This window comes from Erinaceus europaeus, chromosome 3, assembly GCF_950295315.1.
Source record: "Erinaceus europaeus chromosome 3, mEriEur2.1, whole genome shotgun sequence".
NCBI classification, from domain to species: Eukaryota; Metazoa; Chordata; class Mammalia; order Eulipotyphla; family Erinaceidae; genus Erinaceus; species Erinaceus europaeus.
In genome coordinates, this window is record NC_080164.1 from 17,924,283 (window position 1) to 17,950,856 (window position 26,574).

General features: G+C 44.3%; 1 protein-coding gene across 2 annotated transcripts in view; it reads left to right on the forward strand.

The window, feature by feature from the left end:
- Positions 1–1,494: 1,494 nt before the first annotated feature.
- Positions 1,495–26,574, forward strand: part of SLC4A1AP (solute carrier family 4 member 1 adaptor protein) — a 30,523-nt gene continuing 5,443 nt past the window's right edge. Inside the window, exons 1-12 of one of the 2 annotated variants that reach the window (XM_060186768.1) lie at positions 1,495–2,519; positions 3,448–3,643; positions 4,131–4,253; positions 6,560–6,620; positions 7,283–7,422; positions 8,529–8,689; positions 10,529–10,598; positions 10,935–11,121; positions 16,249–16,360; positions 21,873–22,050; positions 23,949–24,035; positions 25,639–25,706. In XM_060186768.1, coding sequence (XP_060042751.1) covers positions 1,860–2,519; positions 3,448–3,643; positions 4,131–4,253; positions 6,560–6,620; positions 7,283–7,422; positions 8,529–8,689; positions 10,529–10,598; positions 10,935–11,121; positions 16,249–16,360; positions 21,873–22,050; positions 23,949–24,035; positions 25,639–25,706 — 2,043 coding nt within the window. In that variant the 5' untranslated portion in view covers positions 1,495–1,859. Of the gene's footprint in view, positions 2,520–3,447; positions 3,644–4,130; positions 4,254–6,559; positions 6,621–7,282; positions 7,423–8,528; positions 8,690–10,528; positions 10,599–10,934; positions 11,122–16,248; positions 16,361–21,872; positions 22,096–23,948; positions 24,036–25,638; positions 25,707–26,574 lie in introns of both variants that reach the window. The other variant, XM_007537802.3, reaches the window with a different exon arrangement.

The window sequence follows — 26,574 nt, forward strand, 5'->3', positions numbered from 1 at the left end:
ACCACTGGTAATGCAACATACTTTAAAAAATAATAATAAGGGAAGGGGTGGGGGAAATAGCATAGTGGTTCTGTGAACAGACTCTCATGCCTGAGGCTCCAAAGTCCCAGGTTTCATCCCCTGTACCACCATAAACCACAGCTGAGCAGTGGTCCGGGGGAAAAATACATATATGTTTACTTAAGAGACAGAGAGAGAGTGTTTGAGAACCAGACCATTACTCTGGCATATCCGACGCTGGGGACTGAACTTGGGACCTCATGTCTGAGAGTCCCTTATTTTATTCATTATGTCATCTCCCAGGCTGCTATAACATATTTTGATGCCTGAGGCACTGGATGTCACATAAACTGCCATAAACCAGAGCTGAGCAGTGCTCTGGGCAAAATTCTTTAGTGTGTCATTCAACAACAACAACAACAACAAAATTACCTGGTTTCAACTCACCTTTCTAGATTCATTGCCCATAAGTATCTTCAAGTTCCGCAAACATTTAGACTGCCAGGTGTAATGTGAGGAAACAAAGGCTAATGCAAGATGTCTGAGCTTCAGAGAGGAAAAAGAAACAGGACATTTCAACATTAAAGTGTGGCGATAACAGAATGGTCATGCAAAAAGACGCTGCAGGTGGGAACCGGGAGTTGAAGCTGGGTCCTAGCACATGGGTGTGCCACCACCTGCCCCCTTACTACCCAATTAAAAAAATATTTTGGGGTGGGGTGGTGGTGTACCTGGTGAGCACACATATTACACTGCACAAAGACCTGGGTTCGAGCCTCCAGTCCCCACCTGCAGGTGGAAAGCTTTGCGAGTGGCGAAGCAGTGCTGCAGGTGTCTCCCTCTCTATCTTCCCCTTCCCTCTCAATTTCTGGCCGTCTCTATCTAATAAATAAAGATAATTTAAAAAAAGAAAAAAATTTTCCCGTTTTAAAATTTTATTTATTTATGAGAGCAATAAGAGGAGAGAGAGAAGAGAACCAGACATCATTCTGCGCTGCCCGGGATTGAACTTGGGACCTCACACTTGAGGGTCCCAAACTTTATGGGGTGCACCACCTCCCAGAACACTCACTAATATTTTTTCTATTGTGATGCTGGTGGTCGAAACCAGAGATCACGAAAGAAAACCACAGCCCTGTCTCCGGGCCACCTCCCTTGACTATGATCCCATTTTTCAGATGTGGAAGTGGAGGTCATGCTCCAAGTCAGAAATGGCTGAGAGGGAAAATAAAGGCAGGCTCCAGGTTCCGCGCTCTTAACAACTATACTGCGCTGCCTCGAGATGGGTTTCGGAGAGAAGGAATGAATAAATGATGATCGGGGTGACGAGGAAACAGAAGTCACCCTCTCCCCAGAAGTCACCAAAGAACAGGCTCCTGGTCCAACGTCGGGCTCTTGGTCTGTCAGCAGGTGCCCATCACAGGATAGGGGTTCCGATGCCCAGGCAGCCGGGAGACTAGGAGGCGACGTGGACGGAGGCCTGAAGGCGCCGATATTCACCTGGGCACTGGACACCTGGAGATTCCAGGTCAGTGTCGCGCCAGGTCCCAGTGCCGGTTTGTTATTAAGTGGTCCCAAGCTGCCGGAAGCGATTCCTCGCCGTCGGGCCAGGCCACCGGAAGTCACTGGCTGCGGTTGCAACCTCTAAACGAGTCCCCTTTCCTTTTAACCCCTTATAACTTGTGAGTGACCTGCGCCACTTCACGACTCTCTAGGTGTGGAGGGAGCAAGGCCACCATGGTTGGCTCGAGCGAGGAGCCGCTGAGGAGCCTGCCGAGAGAGGCTGTCGCGGAGAGGAACGTAGAGACAGGTGGGCGAAGTTGCCGGGGGGGCGGACTTCGCGACGGCACCCGCGGAGGATGGCTGAGAGTCCCTCTCTGTCCGAGCCATCGGCCTCGCCAGAGCTCCATGGCGACTTCAAAAAGCCAGCCCTGCCGGCGCCCCCGGCCGTGCGGAGCAAGGCCCCGGCCACCAGTCCTGCAGACTCCGAGGAGACACCGCCGGGCGCCGACTCCCGGGAGCCCGCTGACCCGCCGGCCGGGCCGGACCACGGAGAAACCAGGAGCGCCCCCGACGAGCCGCCGCGTCCCCCTACGGCCGCACCCCGCCCCGGCGGCTCGGCCCGGGCCCCCCCTTACCGAGAGCCTTCGTGGGGCGGCCCCGCCACGGCCCCCTACAGCCTGGAGACGCTGAAGGGCGGCGCCATCCTGGGCAGCCGCAGCCTGACGGGGATGAGCTGCTGCGTGTTCGGGCGGCTGCCGGGCTGCGACGTGTGTCTGGAGCATCCGTCCGTGTCCCGCCACCACGCGGCGCTGCAGCACCGGGCCGCGCGCCCCGCCGGGGACCCCCATGACCCCGACGACCCCGACGACCCCGGGCCGGGCTTCTACCTCTACGACCTGGGCAGCACCCACGGCACCTTTCTCAACAAAACCCGCATCCCGCCCCGCACCTACTGCCGGGTCCACGTCGGGCATGTGCTTCGCTTCGGGGGCAGCACCCGGCTGTTCATTTTGCAGGTGCCGAGGAGGGCCTGGAATTACCTGCTGGGGGGCCATCCGGGGCGGAGTCCCGCTTGGCTGCTTGCGGTGGTTCTCCCAAGGTCCCAGATGTGGCTTGACTATTATTTCAATATATATATATACACACATACACATACATATATACACTGGCCCTGGCCCCCCTATGGTCCCGTCTTCCTTTCTAAGTCACACTTAACACCTGTTACTACTTCCGAATGTCCTTCCTTTTTTCCTCTTCTCTCTCCCGGTTCTGATGGAATTGGGGGTCAGAGCCCTCTGGTCATCTTCTCTGAATCTTTTTTTTTTTTTTTTTTGCCTCCAGGGTCATTGTCCGGGCTCGGTGCCTGCACCACAAATCAACTGCTCCAGGAGGCCATTTTTTTCCTTTTGTTACAGTGGTTGTTTTACCATTGTTGTGGTTATTATTATCATTGTTATTGATGTCATTGTTGTTGGATGGGACAGAGAGAAATGGAGAGAGGAGGGGAAGACAGAGAGGGGGAGAGAAAGACAGACACCTGCAGACCTGCTTCACCGCTTGTGAAGCGACGCCCCTGTAGGTGGGGAGCCGGGGGCTCGAACCGGGATCCTTACCCGGGTCTTTGCGTTTTGCGCCAGGTGCGATTAACCCGCTGCGCTACCTCCGGACTCCCACTGAATAATTTTTTAATTTTTCCCTCTGAGATTATGGACTAAAATTCTTCTTGGGGTGCAGAGGGTTGGAGTTCGGGCTTCTGTGATTGCTTCTCTGGGAGCCGTGCTTCTTAATGGAGCTTTGGCGGAGGAAGGGGGCTCTTCAGGTCAGCGGTGATCAGTGGAGGAGTGTCGGGACCTGGGTACCTGATGCCATGTTTATGGAAGTGACTTCCACAATCGGGAGCTCTTCTGCGGATTCCCCCCAGCCACCCTCCCCTTGCTTCCTTAGGGGCCAGAAGAAGACCGAGAGGCCGAATCCGAGCTGACAGTAACTCAGCTGAAGGAACTGCGCAAACAGAGACAGATCCAGCTGGAGAAGAAGATGCTAGGAGAAGATTCAGATGAAGAGGAGGATGTAGATGCCGGGGAACAGAAGAAGAATTCTAGTAGTCAAGAGGATGAGATGGGCTGTACCTGGGGGATGGGTAAGACACTGAAACCCCCTCCCCAGCTTTCCCCTCCTTTTGATTGGTGGGGGAGGGGGAAAGATGGAGGAGAGACGGGGCGGCACTGCTCCACCATACACGGAACTCCCCCGTGCGTCCCCGTGCTCCCGGGTTTTAAGCCAGGGTGCCTTGTGTGAGCCATCTCATCTCCAGGAGTGTAGGTTTTTGTTTTTATTTCTGTTTTTTTTTTTCCCCCTTAGACAATATGGTAGATAGTTTTGCTTTGAAATGTAATGATGGAAAAATTAAATACCATAAATGCAAGTCTTAGCTCGTCACACAGTTTGGAAAACCTAAAGGTGTTCATACAGATGCGTAGTGTGTGGTTTTGTGTTTGTTCCTTCCTCCTCTGCCCCTGTCTTTTCTTTTTTGCCCTGATAACTCTGTGTTTGTGTAGCCTGCAGGGATGTGGATGGATTATTAGATGTATCCGATTGCCCTTTTTTGTCTTTCTCTTATCCCGTAGGAGAAGATGCTATAGAAGATGAAGCGGAAGAGAACCCCATTGTCTTAGAGTTTCAACAAGAAAGGGAGGCCTTTTATATCAAAGATCCCAAAAAGGCACTCCAAGGGTTTTTTGACCGAGAAGGTATGTAAGTAAACATTCTTACTCTGCCAGTGAAATGTTTCCACAGCAGTATTGTTTCCTAGATCTTCAGGTATTTTGAAATGTCATGTTTCATCTGCTGTCCTCCTTGTTCAGTGCTTACCTTTGTGCTCGGTTGCTTCAGATTTATTTAAAAAATAGTGGAAACCTTGCTTTTCTTCCCATCTTGTAAAAAGGGAAGTCTTTTTTCCTGATTCTTTTTTTTTTTTTTTCCCTCCAGGGTTATTGCTGGGCTCGGTGGCTGCACCATGAGTCCACCGCTCCTGGAGGCCATTTTTCCCCCTTTTTGTTGCCCTAGTTGTTGCAGCCTCGTTGCGGTTGACGTTGCTTTGTTGTTGGATAGGACAGAGAGAAATGGAGAGAGGAGGGGAAGACAGAGAGGGGAAGAGAAAGATAGACACCTGCAGACCTGCTTCACCGCCCGTGAAGCGACTCCCCTGCAGGTGGGGAGCCGGGGGCTCGAACCGGGATCTTACGCTGGTCCCTGCGCTTTGCGCCACGTGCGCTTAACCCACTGCGCCACCGCCCGACTCCCTTTTTTTCCTGATTCTTAAAAGATCTTGGACTTAAGTGGTTGGGGAATTGAGCCAACTTCTTGTAATTCTTTATTTCTAATTCATTTGATCTTTCCTAGTTTTTTTTTTTTTTTTTTTTACGAGGCTTTTTTTGCCTCTTCATATTTTATTTTGTTTATTTTTAGTGAAAGAGAGATACAGAGAGGGAGGGCAGCTTTGCCTTATGGTAGTGTTGGGGATTGAATCTAGGGCCTTGGAGCCTCAAGCATGAAAGTCTTCTGCAGGGAGTTGGGTGGTAGTGTAGCGGGTTAAGCGCCCATGGCGCAAAGTACAAGGACCGGAGGAAGGATCCCGGTTTGAGCCCCTGGCTCCCCACCTGCAGGGGAGTCACCTCACAGGTGGTGAAGCAGGTCTGCAGGTGTCTGTCTTTCTCTCCCCCTCTGTCTACCCCTCCTCTCTCCATTTCTCTCTGTCCTATCCGACAACAATGGCATCAATAACAACAATAATAACTATAAAAATAAAACAACGGGCAAAAAGGGGAATGAATAATTATAAAAAAAATAAATAAAAAGAATAAAAAGAAAAGAAAAGAAAAACAGGCTGTTGTGTGGTCCGGGAGGTGGCACAGTGGCCAAGGGACTAGACTCTCAAGCAGGAGGTCCTGAGTTCAATCCTCGGCAGCACATGTACCAGAATGATGTCTGGTTCTTCTATCATTTCTCAGGAATAAATAAATAAAATCTAAAAAAAGAAAAACAGGCACTTGTGTGGTCAGGGAGGTAATACAGTGACTAGAGCATGGGTGGGGAATTTTTTTCTGGCAGTGACCATTTTTGATATTTATTTATCAATACAAGATAGAAAGCACTCTGGCATGTGAGATGCTAGAGATCAAGCTCAGGATCCTTGCTTCCATGTTGGGTACCCTACTTAATATACCATCTCCTGTCCAGCGCCATGTGGTTATAGTAGCGTTCACAGGCCATACAAAGTTATCAATTTAAAAATTAGCACTTAGGGAGTCAGACGGTATTGCAGTGGGTTAAGTGCAGGTGGCTCAAAGCCAAGTGCAAGGACTGGCATAGGGATCCCGGTTCAAGCCCCTGGCTCCCCACCTACAGGGGGGTCGCTTCACAGACAGTGAAACAGGTCTGCAGGTGTCTATCTTTCTTTCCCCCCTCTGTCTTCCCCTCCTCCTCCTCCTCTCCATTTCTCTCTGTCCCATCAAACAACAGCAATAATAACTATAACAATAAAACAACAAGGACAACAAAAGGGAATAAATAAATATTTTAAAAAATTGGCACTTAATGTTGCTATGAGAAAAGCAGGGCTGGGGGCCAGGACCTAGTGAGGTTGAATGGAAATAATGGAAAACTGAGAAATGTCACACATATACAAACAATTGTACTTTACTGTTGACTGTAAACCATTAATACCTCAATAAAGAAACTAAAAAAATAAAAATTAAAAAATTAAACAGCAATAACAAAGAACCAGGCAACAGTGGCAAATTAACATGTAAAGTCTACAGCTTACTAAAATATGAGATTACTTTTTTATACATTTTCTTTGGCTCAGCCTCATTCCAGCTTTATTCCAGTTTTATTTATTATGGTCCCCAGGAATGAGAAGTGCTATTCTCTGGAATTTAGTTTCAGTGTCATGTGAGAACTATATTTACAGCTAGCTTCTGCTTTCTTTTCTCTTTATATCAATTAGTAGCATTCGGACGCTGTCAAAATTGTCTTCTATTTCTCCCTCCCACAGGAGAAGAATTAGAATATGAATTTGATGAGCAGGGACATAGCACGTGGCTCTGCAGGGTGAGGTATGCTCTTTACTCCTCAAAACCCATTCTAGGAAGTATCCTATTTTAGGTTAAAGTTTTGGTTGTGATAGACAACGGGTTTTTTTTTTTTTTTATGTATTTATTTATTTATGAGAGAAAGAGAGAACCAGAGCATCATTCTGGCATACGTGATGAAATTGGGACCTCATACTTGAGAGTCCAGTGTTCTATCCACTGTCCTACCTCCACTATAGATAACATTCTCAAGAGTAATTTTAATCTTAATTTTAGCCTGTTCTTAAATCGGGGCCTTCATAGTTCAGTAGTACTCATGCTATTGGTTGGGATTGGTAAGAAGTGGAAGGAAATGATCTGAATTTCCCTCCTTGCACAGTAGAGCAAAATGAGCTGGGAGACTGAAAAGACCCTGGGTTGAACCCCAGGACAACATGAGAGCACCACGACATAGTTGGTGGAGCAGTGCTGTGGTGTCTCTCACTCTATTTCTCACTCCTTATCTGGAAAAAAGAATGAGACATGCTGACCTGAGAGCGCTGGAATCATGTAGCTTAAAGCCTGAGAGACAGAGAGACGGCCTATCCCTACTCTGCCCCCCACCCATGGTCGGTCACAGCATCTTCATTTTTTTCATGATAATTGGAGCTTAGAGTTGTGCTTTCAATCCCTTCTACTCAATACAGATTACCTGTGGATGATTCAACTGGAAAACAGCTGGTGGCTGAGGCTGTCCATTCAGGAAAGAAAAAGGAGGCGATGATCCAATGTTCACTTGAAGCTTGTCGAATTCTTGATACTTTGGGATTGCTGCGGCAGGAGGCAGGTGAGGATGTGCGAACCGCTGTTACCCCTTTCTCCTCCTCTGCCGCCTCCTCCTTTCTTATTCTTCTATTTCTATGTGACACCACGGGATGAACTCGGCACCTTGTGTATGTGCTATGCCAGAGTGTTCTTCCTGCGCCAGTTTTTCATTCCCTAGCCCCATTTAAAAGTTTTATTATTTTTATTTTAAAAAATTGTTTATTAAAAGGAAACACTGACAAAAACCATAGGATAAGAGGGCTACAACTCCACACAATTCCCACCACCAGAACTCTGTATCCCATCCCCTCCCCTGATAGCTTTCCTATTCTTTAACCCCGTGGGAGTATGGACCCAGGGTCGCCATGGGATGCAGAAAGTGGAAGGTCTGGCTTCTGTAATTGCTTCCCCACTGGATATTTTAAGCATTTTAAAGTACTTAGTTCAGTGGCATTAAATACATTAAACACATTTAAATTGTTGTTCCCATATGCCTACTGTACATCTCAGACCTCTTTCAGCTTGCCGTCCTGAAGCTTTATACTCATTAAACGATATCCATCCTTTTCCTTCCACATTTCCCAGCCCCAACTCCTGGTTACCATTATTCTGCTTTCTTTAAAAATGTATTTACTTATTTATTTTGTCAACTCAATAACATTTTCTTGAGGAAATGTTGATTTGCAGGGTTTTTATTGTCATAAGGCAGAGCGCTATTCTCTCTGAATCTGACTACTCTAGGTGCCTCATGTAAGTGACATTGCATAGTCTACCCTTTTTATGTGACTTATTTCATATCAAAAAGTTATTGTCCTTTTGCTTTTGTATGTAGGTTGGTAGCTTGTTGAATTTTGTCTTTCAGTAAATGATGGGGACATTTTAAGCTTCTAGTCTGCTTGCCTAGTTTCAGTTTGTGAATCTACTTTTTGAGGTCCAGGAAGTGGTTCAGTGGATAAGGTGTTGGACTCTCAAGCATCAGGTCCCAAGTTTGAGCCCTACTATGTGCTAGAGTGATGCTCTGGTTCTTTCTTTCTCTTCCTCCTTTTTCTTGTTCTCATAAAAAAGTAAATAAGTAAATCTTTTTTAAAAAAATCTTATTTTGCTGTCATTTGTTTTGTCTATCTCAAGTATCTCGGAAAAGAAAAGCCAAAAACTGGGAAGATGAAGACTTTTATGATAGTGACGATGACACCTTTCTTGATCGCACTGGCCTGGTTGAAAAGAAGCGGCTGAACCGAATGAAGAAAGCTGGGAAGATTGATGAGAAGCCAGAGACCTTTGAGTCATTGGCAAGTTCATTTACACAAGCAGCTGTGGTGTTTTAATTTTTTGATAGAGTGATATATTACTTAAATTTGTCATAATTTTTTTTAAAAAGTGCTGAGATCTTGATCTGTGAATTAGAAAAAAATTAATCACTTTCTGAAGAGATGATTTAAATGTGCACTGTTTTTCATTTCCCCAAGGTGGAGGAGAAGGGGGTCTACATTTGATAACAATCAGGCAGTCTTTTTTTTTTTTTTGCCCCCAGGGTTATTGCTGGGGCTTGGTGCCTGCACTACGAAGCCACTGCTCCTGGAAGCCACTTTTTTTTCCCCCTTTCGTTGCCCTTGTTGTCCATCAGTGTTGTAGTTACTACTATTGTTGTCATTGTTGTTGGATAGGAAAGAGAAATGGAGGGAGGAGGGGAAGACAGGGCGAGAGAAAGATAGACACCTGCAGACCTGCTTCACTGCCTGTGAAGCAACTCCCCTGCAGGTGGGGAGCCGGGGGCTCGAACCGGGATCTTTCCTCGAGTCCTGCGCTTTGCGCCATGTGTGCTCAACCCGCTGCACTACCGCCTGGCCCCCAATCAGGTAGTCTTAATCAGGTTGTTGGTGGTAAATGTTTGGCTTGTTACTAGAAACTCGGGGCTAGGGAGATAGCATAATGGTTATATGAAAGATTCTCATCCCTGAGATTTTGAGGCCTCAGGGTCAGTCCCCAGCACCACCAGCTTCAAGCATTCTTTAGCTAATTTTGAAAAAAATATTGCTCACCATTGGGACCATAATAGTAGCTAGAAACTCTACTTCTAGAGAGAAAAATGAGTCATTAATAAATATTCTGTGATATGTTAAATCTCTCCTCCCCAAAGGTAAAAGGTGCAAATTAGGGCATTCTGGGGTGAAATTGAGTTTAGGTTTCTCACAGTCAAGAATCATGAACGAAATTATAAGCAACATAGTTTGGTAGAGTATATTAAACAGTATATTCATTATGAAGTTATAAGGTGGCAGGTTTTCACAGTAGTTCCCAGAATTTAAAGCTTTCCCGACATCCTTTTGATTCATCGGTGAAAATAAGTTCCTTGAACTCTTGGGTAAAGTGAAGTCTGTGTTCTCAATTCCTTCTGTTTCTGAGTTCTTTCATTCAGAAATTAACTTAATTTTTAGAATAAAATAATTGACATGTACTAAGCCCATCAGGTGCAGATTTCAATGAACTTCTGAATTAAGCCTCTCAAAATGTGTGATAATAGAGCGCTTGCTTTATCATGCTTGGGCTCTGGGTTCAAGTCCCAATACCAAATATGAACATCATTGGTAGCACCTGAGAAGGCTCCGCAGATGGTGCTTTAATCTTTTTCCTTTTCACTCTGTATTGAAATAAAGTAAAAAGGTTGAAAAGAGGGAGTCGGGCGGTAGTGCAGCGGGCTAAGTGCAAGTGATGCAAAGCACAAGGACCAGCATAAGGATCCCGGTTCAAGTCCCCGGCTCCCCACCAGCAGGGGAGTTGCTTCACAGGCGGTGAAGCAGGTCTGCAGGTGTCTGTCTTTCTCTCCCCCTCTGTCTTCCCCTCCTCTCTCCATTTCTCTCTGTCCTATCCAACAACAACAACATCAAGAACAACAATAATAACTACAATCATAAAACAAGGGCAACAAAAGGGAATAAATAAACAAATATTAAAAAAGAAAAGGTTGAAGAAAACAGCCCAAGAGCTATGAAATTGTGCATGCGGTGAGGTGCCAGTACTAGATAGAAAACACTTAAAATACTAGTAAAAATAAGTGGCGGACAATAGGAAAAGCTACTATAGTTTGGAAGAAGGGAGACCTTTGCTAACTGTTAATTTTGGCATTACAGGTTGCAAAGTTAAATGATGCTGAAAGGGAACTCACTGAAATTTCAGAGAAATTGAAAGCCTCAAGCAAAGGTAATAATGACTCACGAAACATTCCACAGTGTGTAGTCCCCTGTGTTGGGCTCTGAGATTGTGCTGGCTAATAAGATCTACAGAAGAGTGTGGAGCAAAGCTTTCTAAGGTACAATGTAGCATTCTAGGACTGGAGAGGACATTGTAAAGTCTCTACTTAGTAAATGAGGGGAATGAAGTGACTGAAACAAAGTGACATACAGTCTCCCAGCTGTAATCTAATTAGGAAAAACTACTATTAGTAGTGACCTCTGTCTAAATATGCTAGAGACTTTTCTATGGAAAATTCAGCTGAATTTTAATACTCTTTTTGAACATGTACTATGTCTTGAACAGGTCTGTCAGAGTCACCATCTCAGGACTCTTTAGATGCGTTCATGTCCGAAATGAAATCAGGGAGTGCTCTAGATGGTGTGTCCCGGAAGAAGCTTCACCTGAGAACTTTTGAACTGAGGAAAGAACAACAGAGACTTAAAGGATTGATAAAAATTGTAAAGCCAGCAGAGATTCCAGAACTGAAAAAGTAGGTTCTAGCTGGATTTGGAATTTTAGATCAGCATGCTATTAGAGAACATTTTTGAATTGTATTTATCCTCTCAATAATCAGTGCAGGGCAGAAACAATGTTGGGGCCAGGTGATAGCACACACATCACAGTGTGCAAGGACCCGGGTTCAAGTCCCTGGTCCCTATCTGCAGAGGAAAAGCCTCACGTCTGGTGAAGTAAGGCTGCAGGTGTCTCTCTGTCTCTTTCCTTCTCTCTATCTCCCTCCCCTTTCAATTTCTCTCTGTTTCTTCTCTCTGTCTCTTTCTCTCCCCTCTCAATTTCTCTCTGTCTCTATCCAATAATAAGTAAAAAGATTTTTAAAAAATGAAACCTTAAAAGCATAGAAGTTTGTAGTTTCAAGTATAACTAGAAACCTATTTTATTTGTGAAAAGATAAAGATTATTACTGGATTCTGAGAGATAACTTCTTTCACTCCTATTTCTTTAGAGAGTTCTGAAGGTTTTTTATTTAATTTTTCAGTGTAGAATAAACTCTCTCCCTCTCATTTAGATTTAGTTCTTTGTGAGAAAGAGTGAGCCAGAGCATCACTTTGGCTATGTGTTGCTGGTCCAATACTGGTCAAGTTTGAGGGTCCAATACTTTATCCACCGCATGACAAACTCCTGGGCCACGTATAAGTTTCTGTAAAGAAAGAGAACGTTTCCATCGCAGAGAATTTTGTTGCACAGCTCATCACCCTTTGTATGATATCAGGAACTTGATGTGAGGCACCGTGTAGTGGAGTATTTATAGATAATGAGAAGCACCTCCTCTCAGTAGCTGTTGAGATTGGTTTAAAAGGTTTTATGTATTTGAATATTTATTTTTGTCACCAGTTATTAGCAGGGTTTGGTGCCTGCATGACTCTGCCTTTGCTGATAGTCTTTTTTATTTTATTTATTTTTGATAGAAGTTGAGAAAGAGAGGAGAGAGATCTGCAGCACTACTCTACTTCTCATGAAGCTTCCCTCCTGAGCTGGGGACGGGGGATTTAAACCTGGGCCATCAGCTGTGGCGGTGTGTGCTCCCTCCCAGCTGAGCTACCACCTGGCCCCAGTCGTTTGGTTACTTAATACAGTGACTCATACATCGACCCACTAAAGTCTTATTTTCCCACATGCTGTTTGAGTTACCTTACCCCCGGTGAGGTGGTTGAGTTACATTTTCTAGGTTTGAATTCTTTTGCTCTGTTATTTGCTGTTTGGGCATTTTGAGGCGATTATGTGACTAGCACTGAACAAAGTGCTGGCATATGTGCATATGTGTTACTGGGGCCATCACTGTCATCATTTTGCACCACTTCGGTTAGCCCTAGCAATACTGTAACATTGTGGAGAAAAAGGACACTCGGGAGGCATGCCTAGTGCCGGAGCCCAATTAGTGAACTTGCCTTCCAGCTCGGCACTTGACCTTGACCACACCAACCCTGTTGAGTGTCTGGAGCTAGAAGATACTCATCACTGTCATCCTTCACAGCCTCCTCTCTTGTTGTCTGTGTGTCTGCCTAGATTTTCCTGCTTTTCCTCATTTGGATACTAGCCGTTTGTCTTCCGCTTCTTCCAAATTGAGAGTTGACTTCTAAACTCCCTTTCATTATTATGAAGGAGAGAGAAGGAGAGAGAAGCGGAACATCAGCCTGCCGCATGCAGTGCCAAGGGCCTTATGCTTGAGAGTCCAGTGCTGTATCCACTGCACTACTGTTTGGGCTGCCAAATTTTCTTTACGCTTTTAAAGTATATTTATTTATTTATTATTGGATAGAGACAGAGAGAAATTGAGAGGGGATGGGGAAGATTGAGAGGGTAAGGGACAGAGAGACACCTGCAGCCCTGCTTCACCACTTGAGATGTTTTCCCCCTGCAGATGGGGACCAGGTGCTTGAACCTGGGTCCTTGTGTACTGTAATGTGTGTGCTTAACCAGGTGTGCCACTGCCTGGCCTTCCTCTTTTAAAATTTTATTTTGTAAAAGAATATCAGAGCCCAAACAGAGTGCTGCTGTGCTCAGGTATAAGTAGTGTGGGGGACCAAACCTAGGGTTCCTCTACTCAGTGAGCCACCACCTCAGCTCCAGCTTCTTCAAGACTTCTAACCTAAGCCTACCTAACCTACACTTCCCTTCTTTGCACCCCAGAATTCTTGGTTGTGATGCTGTCTTCCTTTTTTTTTTTTTTAATCTCCTTTGGTTCAGTCAATATGTGTCTTTCAGGTAGCCCAACTACTGGATGGAGTATTGTCTTTGTTTTGTGTGTGTGTGTGTGTGTGTTTCTTTTTCACGGTCTTCCTGAGGACTGTAAAGAGGGAATGTGTGAAAGGTAGTGATTCAGCAAAGGGCATTTCAAGCCAGCCAGGATTCTTCTAGAGACCTTAGCAAGGTGGTGGGTCTGTCGCTAGCAGAGGAAAAGGGTGAAGTGAGGTCCAAGAGCACCACGAGGAGGTAACGTAGGTAAACAAGGCTGGTAGTGGCGCTTCTGGTGGGGCAGGGCAGCCTTTTCCTTTGTCTGCCGAGTCATTAGAAATTGGAGGTATCAGTACTGCTCTTCCAGAATGCAGGGCTGTGGGTAGTCAGTGGGAACAAAAACATAGAGCTTTTGTCCCTCTGTGTCTTTGTGTTATCATTTTAACTGTGCCCACTCTAATTTTTACTTGTATTTATTTATTTATTGCCACTAGGGTTAGAGGTGGGGCTCTGTGCTAGCAGAGGAATGAATCCACCACTCCCTTTCTTCATCATCTTTTTTAAATTTTATTTTATTTGATAAGACAGAGATTGAGAGGAGAGGGACATAGAGAAGGATAGAGACAGACATATTCACTGCTCATGAAGCGTTCCTCCTATAGGTGCATATTGGGAACTCAAACCCAGGTCCTTGCAAATGGTAATGTGTGCACTTAACCAGATGTGCCATTGGTCCCCTTATTCATTTATTATTTTTATTGCCACCAGGATTATTGCTGAGACTTGGTGCCTGCACTATGAGCTACTGTTCCTAGTGTCCTCCCCCCCCCCTTCTATTTTATTTGATAGAACAGAGAGAAATTGAGAGGGGAGGGACAGTTAGAGAGCAAGATGCCTGCAGACCTGCTTCACTATTTGTGAAACTTCCCCTATACCAGTGGGGAGTGGGAGATTGAACCCAGGCCCTTGTACACAGTAGTGTATGTGCTAAGAGGTACACCACCACCCCACCCCCTGATTTCCTTCCTTCCTTCCTTCCTTCCTTCCTTCCTTCCTTCCTTCCTTCCTTCCTCCCTTCCTCCCTTCCTCCCTTCCTCCCTTCCTCCCTTCCTCCCTTCCTCCCTTCCTCCCTTCCTCCCTTCCTCCCTCCCTCCCTCCCTCCCTTCCTCCCTTCCTCCCTCCCTCCCTTCCTCCCTTCCTCCCTTCCTTCCTTCCTTCCTTCCTTCCTTCCTTCCTTCCTTCCTTCCTTTCAAATTATATTTGTTTACTGGATAGAGACAGCCAGAAATCTAGAGGAAAGGGGGAAGTAGAGAGGGAAAGAGACAGAGGAACACCTGCAGCACTGCTTCACTACTCACTAAGCTTTCCCCCTGCAAGTGGGGACCAGGGGCTCGAACCTGGGTCCTTGTGCACTAGAATGTGTGTGCTCAACCTCCTCCCCCCACACACTTTTCCTTATTTTTTTCCTGTGCTTTTTATTTTACTTATTTTTTTATATATATTTTTAAAATATTTATTTATTTTCCCTTTTGTTGCCCTTGTTGTTTTTTATGGTTGTTGTTATTGATGTTATCATTGTTGGATAGAGCAGAGAGAAATGGAGAGAGGAGGGGAAGCGACTCCCCTGCAGGTAGGGAGCCGGGGGCTCGAACCAGGATCTTTAACACTGGTCCTTGTGCTTTGTGCCATGTGTGCTTAACCCTATTTACTTATTTTTTATGTATCTCACAAATGTGTGATTTCACCACTCGGGGCTACTTTTCATTCAGATAGACAGAGACAGCAAGGAGAGAAGCACTACAGCACTGCCATAGTGCCTCTCATTTGGTGCAGGGCTCACATCTGGACTGTGATTATGGTGGTACAGGCAGCCTGCCTGCTGAGCTCTCTGTGCTTTTTATATTTCTACACTATCTCTGTCTCTCCACCCCCCCCCCCTTAAGATTCTATTAGTGGAGGGGTAGGGGTAGGTAGCATAATGGGTTATGAAAAAAGACTCATGCTTGACGATCCAAAGTCCCAGGTTCAATCCCCTATACCACCATAAGCCAGAGCTGAGCAGTGCTCTGGTGAAAAACAAACAGCCCCTTCCCCCAGATTTTATTAGTGAAAGAGAGGAGAGAAAGAAAGAGAACCAGAGCACCACGCTGGTACATGTGCTGCCAGTAATTAAATTCATGACCTTCTGCTTAAAAACTCAAGGTATTACCCACTGCACCACCTCCCTGACCACTCTATTTCTCTCTCTCTCTTTTTCTTAAACGTTTTAAAAATCTTTATTTATTACTGGATAGAGACAGAGAGACACCCTCAGCTCTGTTCTCCCTGCAGGTGGGGACCAGGGGCTTGAACCCAGGTCCTTGCACACTGTAATATGTGCACATAACCAGGTGTGCCACCACCTGGCCCCTATTTCTGTTTTTCTATAACTAACTCCAGCTCATCAATTGTTGGGTTAGCGCTGTGTCCTTGTCATTATCTTCTGTGTTCAAGGCTGTTGAGTGCAATTATAAGAAGTGTGGATTTGAGATCAGTAAGGCACCTTGAATCCTCACCAGGGGCTCATGAGAACAGGCCTTCCCCCAGGATCCATCTCCTCCTCCTCAGTGGGACAGGGATCATGCTTGGATCCTGCTTTGCCAGCAGTGTTGACTTGTGAACGGGAGGTCATGCTGTGGTGTGTTGCATACTGCTAGACTAGCTGGCAGCCTCCTCTTGTCCTATTAATAGCTGTGTCTGTGATCGTCAGTGGTGTCATTGTTCATTCAAATTCTGCTGTCTCAGTATCTCTTTGTTATTGTATGCTTTGATACTCACTTTGTGGAAACCTTTATTTTGCCAAAGATTTCTTTGTCAGTGTCAAGGTGATTTTAGATAAAACCTTGACCTCCCTGGAACTGACAGTATGATTGTTCTATCTTCCTAGGACTGAAGGTCAGACTGCAGGTACAGAAAACAAAGCTAAAAAGCTTATACTGCCTCTGTTTGGTGCCATGAAAGGAGGAAGCAAATTCAAATTAAAAACTGGAACAGTTGGGGTAAGTTGTGGGTCAGGGCGTTAAACTTCAGTTGTTGTGAGCTAATCTTTCATTCTTTCTTTTGAAAGTTCAAATGATTTATTCTACTATGGAAAAGGTATAGTCACATTTTTGCTAGGGCTTGACTCCTAGGTTATAATTTCTCATATTTCTCTTTAATTTGTGATTATTAAGAATTGGCGCCTTGACTCTTGCCAGTTACTCTGGATGCAACTGATTAGTAAGTTGGAATAGTAGTGTGTGGGACACCCAGTAGAGCACACGTTCACATGTGCAAGGACCTGGGTTCAAGTCCCCAGTCCCCACCTTCAGGAGGAAGCTTCATAAATGGCGAAGTACAACTACAAGTGTTTCTCTTTCTTCTTCTTTCCCCCTTCGCAATTTCTGTCTCTATTAAAAAAAAAAAAAAAAAAAAAAAAGGAAAGCCATATAGGCTGCTGGGAATGGTGGATTTGTTCTGAGGGCACCTAGCTCCAGCGATAACACTGGTGGCAATAAAAGAATACCAGTTTGCTCATTTGTGAGGAATGTTGCATTTAAGGGGGAAAAAAACAGTGGCCTGGGGAGATAGCATAGTGGTTATGAAAGACTCTTATGCCTGAGCCTTCAAGGCCCTAGATTCAGTCCCCAGCATCACCATAAGCTACAGCTGAGCAGTGCTCTGGCTTCTCCACCCCCCTCCCCCACCCCGTAATACATTGAAAAAGAAAAAAAAAGCTTTTTCCTGGTGGATAAATGTTAGACTATTCTGTCAGGAAGTCGGGCAGTAGCACAACAGCTTAAGCGCACGTGGCGCAAAGCGCAAGGACTGGCATAAGGACCCCGGTTCGAGCCCCCGGCTCCCCACCTGCAGGGCAGTCGCTTCACAGGCAGTGAACAGGTCTGCAGGTGTCTATCTTTCTCTCCCCCTCTCTGTATTCCCCTCCTCTCTCCATTTCTCTCTGTCCTATCCAACAACATCAGTAACAACAACAGTAACTACAACAATAAAGCAACAAGGGCAACAAGAGGGAATAAATAGATAAATATTTTTTTTTAAGTTAAAAAAAAAAGAATATTCTGTCAACTAACGTTTGCTAGCAACATATACTGTGCACATGTCCCTGCTGTATGGTTTTAGTCCTTCCAGCTCCTGTGACATGGGAATTGTTAATTCTCATGGGCGAGGAAATTAAAGCAAACAACCATTACATAACTAGACTGGCAAGCGGGTCCGGGTCCTCACTGATGCATATTTTCACTTACTGTACATTCCTATTCATAGGTTTAGTTTAAAAAATATTTTAAGCACCCTAAAGAGCTTAACCTTATATATTTGTTAGTGTTGTATAGCAGAACATCACAAACTGGGTAGCTTAATGTCAGAAATCTATCTATTTCCTGATGATTTTGGAGGCTGGAGTTCAAGTTCAAGGTTGGATTCCTATGGTGGCCCCTCTGTGCACTTGTATCCGGGTGTCTCTTCTAAGGATGTCAGCCATGTTGGATTGGGCCCCCATGTTAACAGCCTCATTCTGATGTAAAGATGGTATCTCCAGATACTGTTACATCCAGGGGGCTGGGCTTCAGCATATGAATGGGTGGGGAAAACAGTTTATCACATAGCACCTTAGATCAATAAACTGCCCTCTGATGTCGGAGGTCTGATTGAGTATGTGATTTATGTAGATGGAAGCTATTCTGCAGGTCCAGGGAGAGTACTGTCTTTTATTAGGAGAAAAAATACTTTTAATTTAGAGAGTGGGACCAGAGCATTGCTCACTTCTGGCTTGTGGTCATGCCAGAGATTGAACCTGGGACCTCTTTAGCATCAGGCATGAAAGTCTGGTATGCTATGGCCTTCATTGTCTCCATACCCAAGGGAAAAACTTTTAATGGGGACATTTTTTTTTTAAAGATTTTATTTATTAATGAGAAAGACAGGAGGAGAGAAAGAACTAGACATCACTCTGGTACACGTGCAGCCGGGAATTGAACTCTGAGACTCATGCTTGATTATCCAGTGCTTTATCCACTGTGCCACTTCCCAGACCACCTGGGGAAAAAGCTTCTTTGAGTATAACTGAGTTCAACCCTATATTTAAAAAAACTATATAGGCAAGATATATTTGGTACTTTCTCTCTATTCCTTAACTGTGATTAACTTTTTTCCCCTGATGATTACTTTGATTGAAAAGGCATGATTAGAATAGTTAGCCTTATTCTTCAAGAAAATTAAAGATCTCTTTTACTGATTTACATATCTTGTTTACTTGTAATCAGTTCAAGTTTTTTTAAGCTGTACACCCTAGGATTAAGTGTCTGATTCATTCCCTCGAAGATTTTACAATAAACTAAGATTACTTAACATTGTGAGGGGTAATAGGACAGACTTTCTTTCTTTCTTCCTCCCTCCCTCCCTCCCTTCCTTCCTTCCTTCCTTCCTTCCTTCCTTCCTTTCTTTCTTTTCTTTCTAAAAAGGAAACATTGACAAAACCATAGGATAACAACTCCACACAATTCCCACCATCAGAACTCTGTATCTCATCCCCTCCCCTGATAGCTTTCCTATTCTCTATCCCTCTGGGAGTATGGACCCAAGGTCATTGTGGGATGCGGAAGGTGGAAGGTCTGGCTTCTGTAATTGCTTCCCCGCTGAACATGGGCATTGACAGGTCAATCATACTCCCAACCTGTCTCTCTCTTTCCCTAGTGGGGAAGGGCTCTGGGGAAGCGGAGCTCCAGGACACATTGGTGGGGTTGTCTGTCCAGGGAAGTCTGGTTGGCATCCTGCTAGCATCTGGAAGCTGGTGGCTGAAAAATAGAGTTAACATACAAGGCCAAACAAATTGTTGATCAATCATGAACTTAAAGGCTGGAATAGTGTAGATGAAGAATTGGGTCCTCTATTTTGTAGATAGCTAGTAGGCATATTTTACTTATATTCCAAAGGGCTTGTGGCTATACTAGTTTTTTTTTTGTTTATTTTTCCCCTGAGCCTGAAATCTGATACACAGGTTGATCCAAGTTATTCTCTGGGGAGATGATGTCATGGCTGGAAAAAGGAACAGAAAGCTAGGTCAGGGAAGAGAGTAGCTCCCTAATATGGGAAAGGGGTATAAATATTGTTGACTATAAACTTCTATTTGATTTGGTCTGGGGCCCATATTCAGCTTAGAAGCCTATGCGACCACTGCATCCTTGTAGATCTGAGCTCACATTCTGTGGTCATGAGTAGGAACATTTTAAGCTGCCCCAATATCGACCCATCTTCCTCAGGTATACCATAGAGTATGTTGTCCATCCTTCCTTTGGAGGATGGAACATTCTCTACCATTGTTGATCCAAGTTGAGGGCAAGGTTCTTTGGGGGGGGGGGGGGGCCCACAAAGGGGTCTGTTTTGTTGTTCCTGATAGAGATGACTGGTAACAAGGTGAGAGGGATTTATTTGAGGTCTAGGCCCATCATGTTTGTTCAGGAATCTCAGGACTCTTCGAATAGGACCCCAGCTAATGGAGTGGCCTGATAGTGACTAAAGAGTCATTGTTAAAGTATGCCAGCTCTTGCCCTTACTCACCTTTTGCAGTCCTTGCTTTGATGAGGTTAGCTTTGGAGTGAGTGAGGTAACTACTTGGTGCAGTTATAGTTGAGTAGGTGAGGAGGGTAGCTAAGTCTAATTAGATACTATTTCATTAGGAACTTCATACTGACTCACTGCAGACTATTGTGTACTTTTGATTTCAGGTATACATTTTGCCCTAATTTATGGATACATGTGGACATATGCTCTATCTCACGGGACCTGGTCTAGATCTAGGTTTTGGGACTTTGTTAGGAAGTGAACCACCTGGAATGGAATTAGAGAATACTATGAAAGGAAAGGTCTCACTCGAGTAATGAGGCTGAAGGGTTGACATTCCATGCCTGACGTCTCTGGACACAGTCTGAAGTGAAGCATGCTGAGGTGGTACTCGTTGTGTTGATTAGGTTGGGATCAGCGGATGCAATGTCATTTGGTATGAATTGAGAGAAGCATGCAGCAAAGTGACCCCCACCCTAGAGGTTCCAGGACTGGGGAAATATAGGCTCTATAGAGGAAGCGGGAGGTTTCTGCTGTCTTAGGGTTAAGAGGACAATGGATAGTTATTGCTATAATCACATTATTTGGCAATTGGGTTAACTTTTGAAAAATCCCTTTGTTATAATTTGTTGCATCATACACAACATCACCATAATTTATGTCACCATTATTTGTATATAGCTGTGCCACTGGTTGCTTCTGTTCTCCCTGGTCTAGGCTTTTGAGAGAGTCAACATATCAAAGACTCAGCCTATATATTAAAAAGACTCGGTATGTGCTTTAAAAAGTTTGAGACATACAATCAATTTTTCGCCTCTCATATTAGTTAAATAGTGATTTATATGACTACAAATTAATAGGAGTATTCATAAACACCATTCCCACCACCAAAGACTGTGTCCCATCCCATCCACCGTCCCCCGCCCCAGGAAGCCGAACGTCCACCCTCACCCTCACCTCAGGGTTTTTACTTTGATGCCCTACACCAAGGACAGACTTTCTACAGTTGGTTCTCACCTGGAATATGTGATTTAGTTGCCTACAAGGTATTTCAAGAATTTAATATTTCTTAAAAATATTCATTATATGGGAGTCGGGCGGTAGCGCAGCGGGCTAAGCGCAGGTGGCGCAAAGCACAAGGACCGGCATAAGGATCCCTGTTCGAACCCCGGCTCCCCACCTGCAGGGGAGTCACTTCACAGGCGGTGAAGCAGGTCTGCAGGTGTCTGTCTTTCTCTCCTCCTCTCTGTCTTCCCCTCCCTCTCTCCATTTCTCTCTGTCCTATCCAACAACGACAACAACAATAATAACTACAACAATAAAACAACAAGGGCAACAAAAGGGAATAAATAAATAAAATAAATATTAAAAAAATTAAAAAAAAATTCATTATAGTAGATTGAGGCAGAGAGTAACTGAGAGGGCAGTGGGAGAGAGAGGTAAAGAGACCTGTGGTACTGCTTCATTGCTTATGAAACTGCCCCCTGCAGGTTGGAAGTGGGGGCTTGAACCTGGGTCCTCACATACTGTACCATGTACTCTGTACCAGGTGGACCACTGCCTGCCCCCTTAATAACCTTTTCTTCTGGAAACTAATGAAGATTTTTGTTAAGTTTCCATAGACAGGTAAAATGTTATATGTAAGTCCTGTAGAGGCTGGGTTTTGGCGCACTTGGTTGAGCACACATGTTACGGTGCACAAGGACCGAGATTCAAGCCCCCAGTCCTTACCTGCAGGGAAAGCTTCCGAAGCTGTGAAGCAGAGCTGTAGGTATCTGTCTCCCCCTTTCAATGTGTAAGTTTTGAAACCTTCTGGCAAACTTGTTTATAGACTAGAGTAAGAACATTTAGATACTGTATATGTCCTCTGTATGTAGCTTAGCCCCTTAGAAGAGGTTTTTCTCTTTATTTTTGTGTATGACAATTCCATTTGTGGTTTTACTCCCCTCATAGAAATTACCTCCTAAACGTCCAGAACTCCCTCCATCTCTAATGCAAACAAAGGATGAGCCTGAAGTAGAGGAAGAGGAGGAAGAGGAAGAAGAGGAAGAAAATGAAAAGAAGAGAGTAGAAGCGAGAAGCAGTAGGCTACAGCAGGAGAACGAGCTGGAAGAAGCAGTGGAGGAAGCAGGTCCTCTCACAGAGCTCACAAGTGCTAAAGAAACAAAAGCCCTGGGTAGTAGCCTCTTTTCCTTTCTCATTCAGCAGGACAGCTGAATTAATTGTGACCGGGCTTAAAAAAGCAGAGCCATTTCCTGTCTGTGCATTTTGATTTCATGTGAGACAGTGAACTCTGGAAACACACTTTCTTTGCCAGTCACTATGGTCCCATTACACAGTAAGGGGGCAGGCGGGTCCCTCCTGCCTCAGAACTATGGAAGCTGCTACAGATGAGTCCTGAGGAGCTGCCTCTATGGGATCAGGGGCCAGGCCGGGGTAGCAAGCCTGATGCAGAGACTAGGCGGCCTTGGCAAGAGAAGAGCCTCTGCCTCATTTCCTTCCTTCCTGAAACAGAGACTAATCATAATTGTACCCGTGGATTGAACTGGGGGTGGTTAAGCTTTACCTTCTTGTTACGGCCTTTAACAGAGAACCTGGCATAGATCATTTTGCCTCAGCAAAGATTTGATGAAAAAATGAAACAGGGAGTTGGCTGTTTTTATTTATTGAATATGTTTCTTTATTTGCTTTAGATAGAGACAGAGAGGAACTGAGAGGGAAGGGGGAGATAAAGAGGGTAAGAGAGAGAGACAGACAGACACAGACAGACGTGTAGCACCACCTCATCTCTCATCACACTTTTCCCTGGCAGGTGGGGACCAGGGCCTGGAATCTGCATCCTGGAGCATTGTAGTGTGTGCTCAACTGGTGCACCACCTCCTGGCCCCGAGTTGGTTGTTTTGAACTTTTTTTTTCTTGGGGGCTGGGTAGTAGTGCTCTGGGTTAAGTGCACATAGTACAAAGCTCAAGGACTAGCATAAGGATCCCGGTTCGAGCCTTGCTCCCCACCTGCAGTGGCATCGATTCACAAGCAGTAAAACAGGTCAGCAGGTGTCGATGTCCCCTCCTGTCTTCCCCTCTTCTGTCAATTTCTCTCTGTCCTATCCAACAACAACAAAAATAGAAAAAGATGGTTGCCAGGAACAGTGGATTCACGTTGCAGGCACCACCAAACCCCTTCGATAATCCTGCAGGCAAAAAAAAAATTTTTTTTTCTTGATTATATAGAAAATATTTTTAGGTCTACATGTGTGGTTGAGTACACTGAGTGGCTTTCCAGGTCCAAGTTCTTCATTTTTCATTTAGAGAGGAGAACCCAAGAGACCGTGCTGCAGTGGAGCCCCTGACTTGCATACTTGAGGCCCCAGAGGTCTCAGGTTCATCTGGCATAACCATATACCAGAGCTGAGCATCATTTTGGCCTTTCTCTCTTGAAAAATAAATGAATCTTTTTAGGGAAGTGAGTCATGGCCCAGTAAGATAGCTCAGTTGGTAGGGTGCCTGCCTGTCATGCATGTATCCTGGGCTTGAGCCCCAGGCACGCAACATGGGAGTGGTACTGCACTGTGGCAGTTTGCGTGCTATTGTCTCTGTCTCTCAGAGAAAGTCAGCCAGGAGTATGCGAAAAAATAAGCACAGAAAGGGAAAAAATGGCAGGGTGGGGAGAGAGAGAGCCATGTTTATTGTTAGTTTGTGCAGTTATGAGTGTACTTACATATAGTGAATCATGGTTCTTGTTTCTGATTATTTTCATTGAATATTTTCCTGGGAGTAGAAATTCTAGGCCAAGGACTAAGTATATTCTTAAGGCTTTTGGCAAGCATTGCTAAAACGTTTTACCTCAGACTTAGCCAGTTTTTCAGGTAGAACATTGGCATCCAAAGGCATATATATACTGAAAGTCTAATTAAGGTTCATTGACACTAGTGATAGATCTGGATGATTATGTACGTGGGTTCTTTTTGTTTTTGTTTTCTTGACTCCTTACCACAAATTAAATAACGCCGTGCTTTGGTGCTGTGCTTTTAGGAAACATGTCTCAACTCAGCCAAGCAGAGCAGAATCAGGATAGTCATGAACTTGATAACACATCCACATCGCAGGAGGAGCCCTCAGGCAAGTAGCATGGCTGGTTCCTTTGTGCCTGCATAAAGGCTACCAGTGGAGTCACATAGAGAGGCTGCAGAGAATGGCCTTCCAGATACCTGGGACTGTGGTGATGTCACCTTATATGGTGGTGGTGGGGGGGATGTTTCAAGGCCCTTGGTGGATGCCTGAAACTGTGGATAGAATTAAATTCTAGGGGGCTGGGTGGTAGCGCAGTGGGTTAAGCGCACATGGCACAACGCAAGGACTGGTCTAAGGATCCTGGTTCAAGCCCCCGGCTTCTCACCTGCAGGGGAGTTGCTTCACAAATGGTGAAGCAAGTCTTCAGGTGTCTGTCTTTCTCTCCCCCTCTCTGTCTTCCCCTCCTCTCTTGATTTCTCTGTCCTATCCAACAACAACAATAGCTATAACAACAATAACAACCACAACAAGGGCAACAAAATGGGAAAAATAGCTTCCAGGAGCAGTGGATTTGTAGTGCTGGCACCAACCCCAGCGATAACCCTGGAGGCAAATAATAATAATAATTCTATGTGTACTATATTTTCTCTTTATTTTACTATATTTTTTCTTTATTGGGAGGATTAATGGTTTACAGTTGACAGTAAAATACAGTAATTTGTACATGTGTAACATTTCTCAGTTTTCCATAACAATCTAACCCCCTCTGGGTCCTCCTGCCATCATATTCTAGGACCTGAATACACCCCTTCCCCAAGTCTTTTTCTTTTCTTTAATTTCTTTATTGGGGGTTTAATGTTGTACATTTGACAGTAAATACAATAGTTTGTACATGCATAACATTTCTCAGTTTTCCACATAACAACATACAACCCCCACTAGGTCCTCTGTTATCCTTTTTGGACCTGTACTCTTCCCCCCTACCCACCCCAGAGTCTTTTACTTTGGTGCAATACGCCAGCACTATATTTCCATTAGTGTTCACCTACCCACAGGACTGGGCTGAGTTTTTCAGATAGAAAGAGAAGAAGAGACACAGTAGCCTGAAGCTTTCACCAGTGCTGTGGGAGCCCGAACTTGAAGCTGTCTCACAAATATCTTACTACTGCACGTAACAGTATTCTAAACTGCACTCACCTATGGGTGATAGGAACCAAGCTGGCAAGGGAAAAGGAGTTACTGTTTGACGTTGCCCTTTTGCTTTCCTACCAGAACTCCCTCTCTTACTCACAAAGCGCTCACTTCGTTCATGCTTTCCTTTGGCTGTCTGAAATCCTCCATAGTTTTTACATTTCCCAGAGTTAAATCTTTGCCCATCCTGGGAGAATTCCAGCCTATTAGAAGAAATTGGTTGGCCTATTAACAGGACTTTACATTTTGGTTTTTTACTTGTAATGGGCACTGTAGAGTAGTAAAATCAATCCCAATTTCATGGTATGATTATGTTCAAGTTTGTGGAATAGACTGAGAATTTGAAAACTAGGTTATTAATGAGGGAAAATTATTAACAGAGTTTTTTCTAATATAGAAGGAATTTTTGAGAATTAGATTATCACTGACATGTGCTTCAGTAACTGTAGTGCTCTCTGAGGAGGATTTTTTATTTTTACTTATTCTGAAATAGCTATTCCTTCTTTTCCCCTTAAATTAGCATCAGAGAATGAATATGAGAAAAGCAAAGATGAATTGATGAAAAAGAAAGCTCCTGGTCCAGGAAAAGTAAGTACTTTAGTCATAATTTATAATTCCACTTTTGTGGAAACAAAATGAGCTCCTTTACCATGCATTTCATTCAGAAAACTGAATTTTAGGGGGTTCCCAACTTTCTTATCCCCCCTCTTCTTTTTTTTAAAAATTTATTTATTGGGGGATTAATGTTTTACAGCTGACAGTAAATGCAATAGTTTGTACATGCATAACATTTCCCAGTTTTCCACATAACAATACCAACCCCTGTGTGGTCCAGAGGTGACGCAGTAGATAAAGCATTGGATTCTCAACCATGAGGTCCCAGGTTCAATCCCTGGCAGCACATGTACCAGAGTGATGTCTGGTTCTTTCTCTCTCTCCTGTCATTCTCCTGAAGAAATAAATTCTTAAAAAAAAAAAAAAATTAAAAAAAAAATTAAAAATTAAAAAAATAAATAAATAAACTTAAAAAAAAAAAAAAAGACTACAGCCCCTGCTAGGTCCTTTGCCGTCATGTTCCGGGACTGAACCCAGAGTCTTCTCCTTTGGTACAGTACACTGTTATCCCCCTCTTCTAGAAGTCTGGCTTTCTTTTATATTCAGTTTTTAATTTACCTTTCTTGTTTCATCCACCTCTATAATTCAGGCCTCTTTTATAAAATTATACATCTTTTTTTCCTAGCCTAGTATGCCATATAGAGACTTTTGAGTAATATATTCTTTTTAAAAAATTTTTAATATTTACTTTCCCTTTTGTTGCCTTTGTTGTCTTTTTTATTGTTGTTGTAGTTATTAGTGTTGTTGTTATTGATGTCATTGTTGTTGGATACAACAGAGAGAAATGGTGACAGGAAGGGAAAACGGGGGGAGAGAGAGATAGACACCTGCAGACCTACTT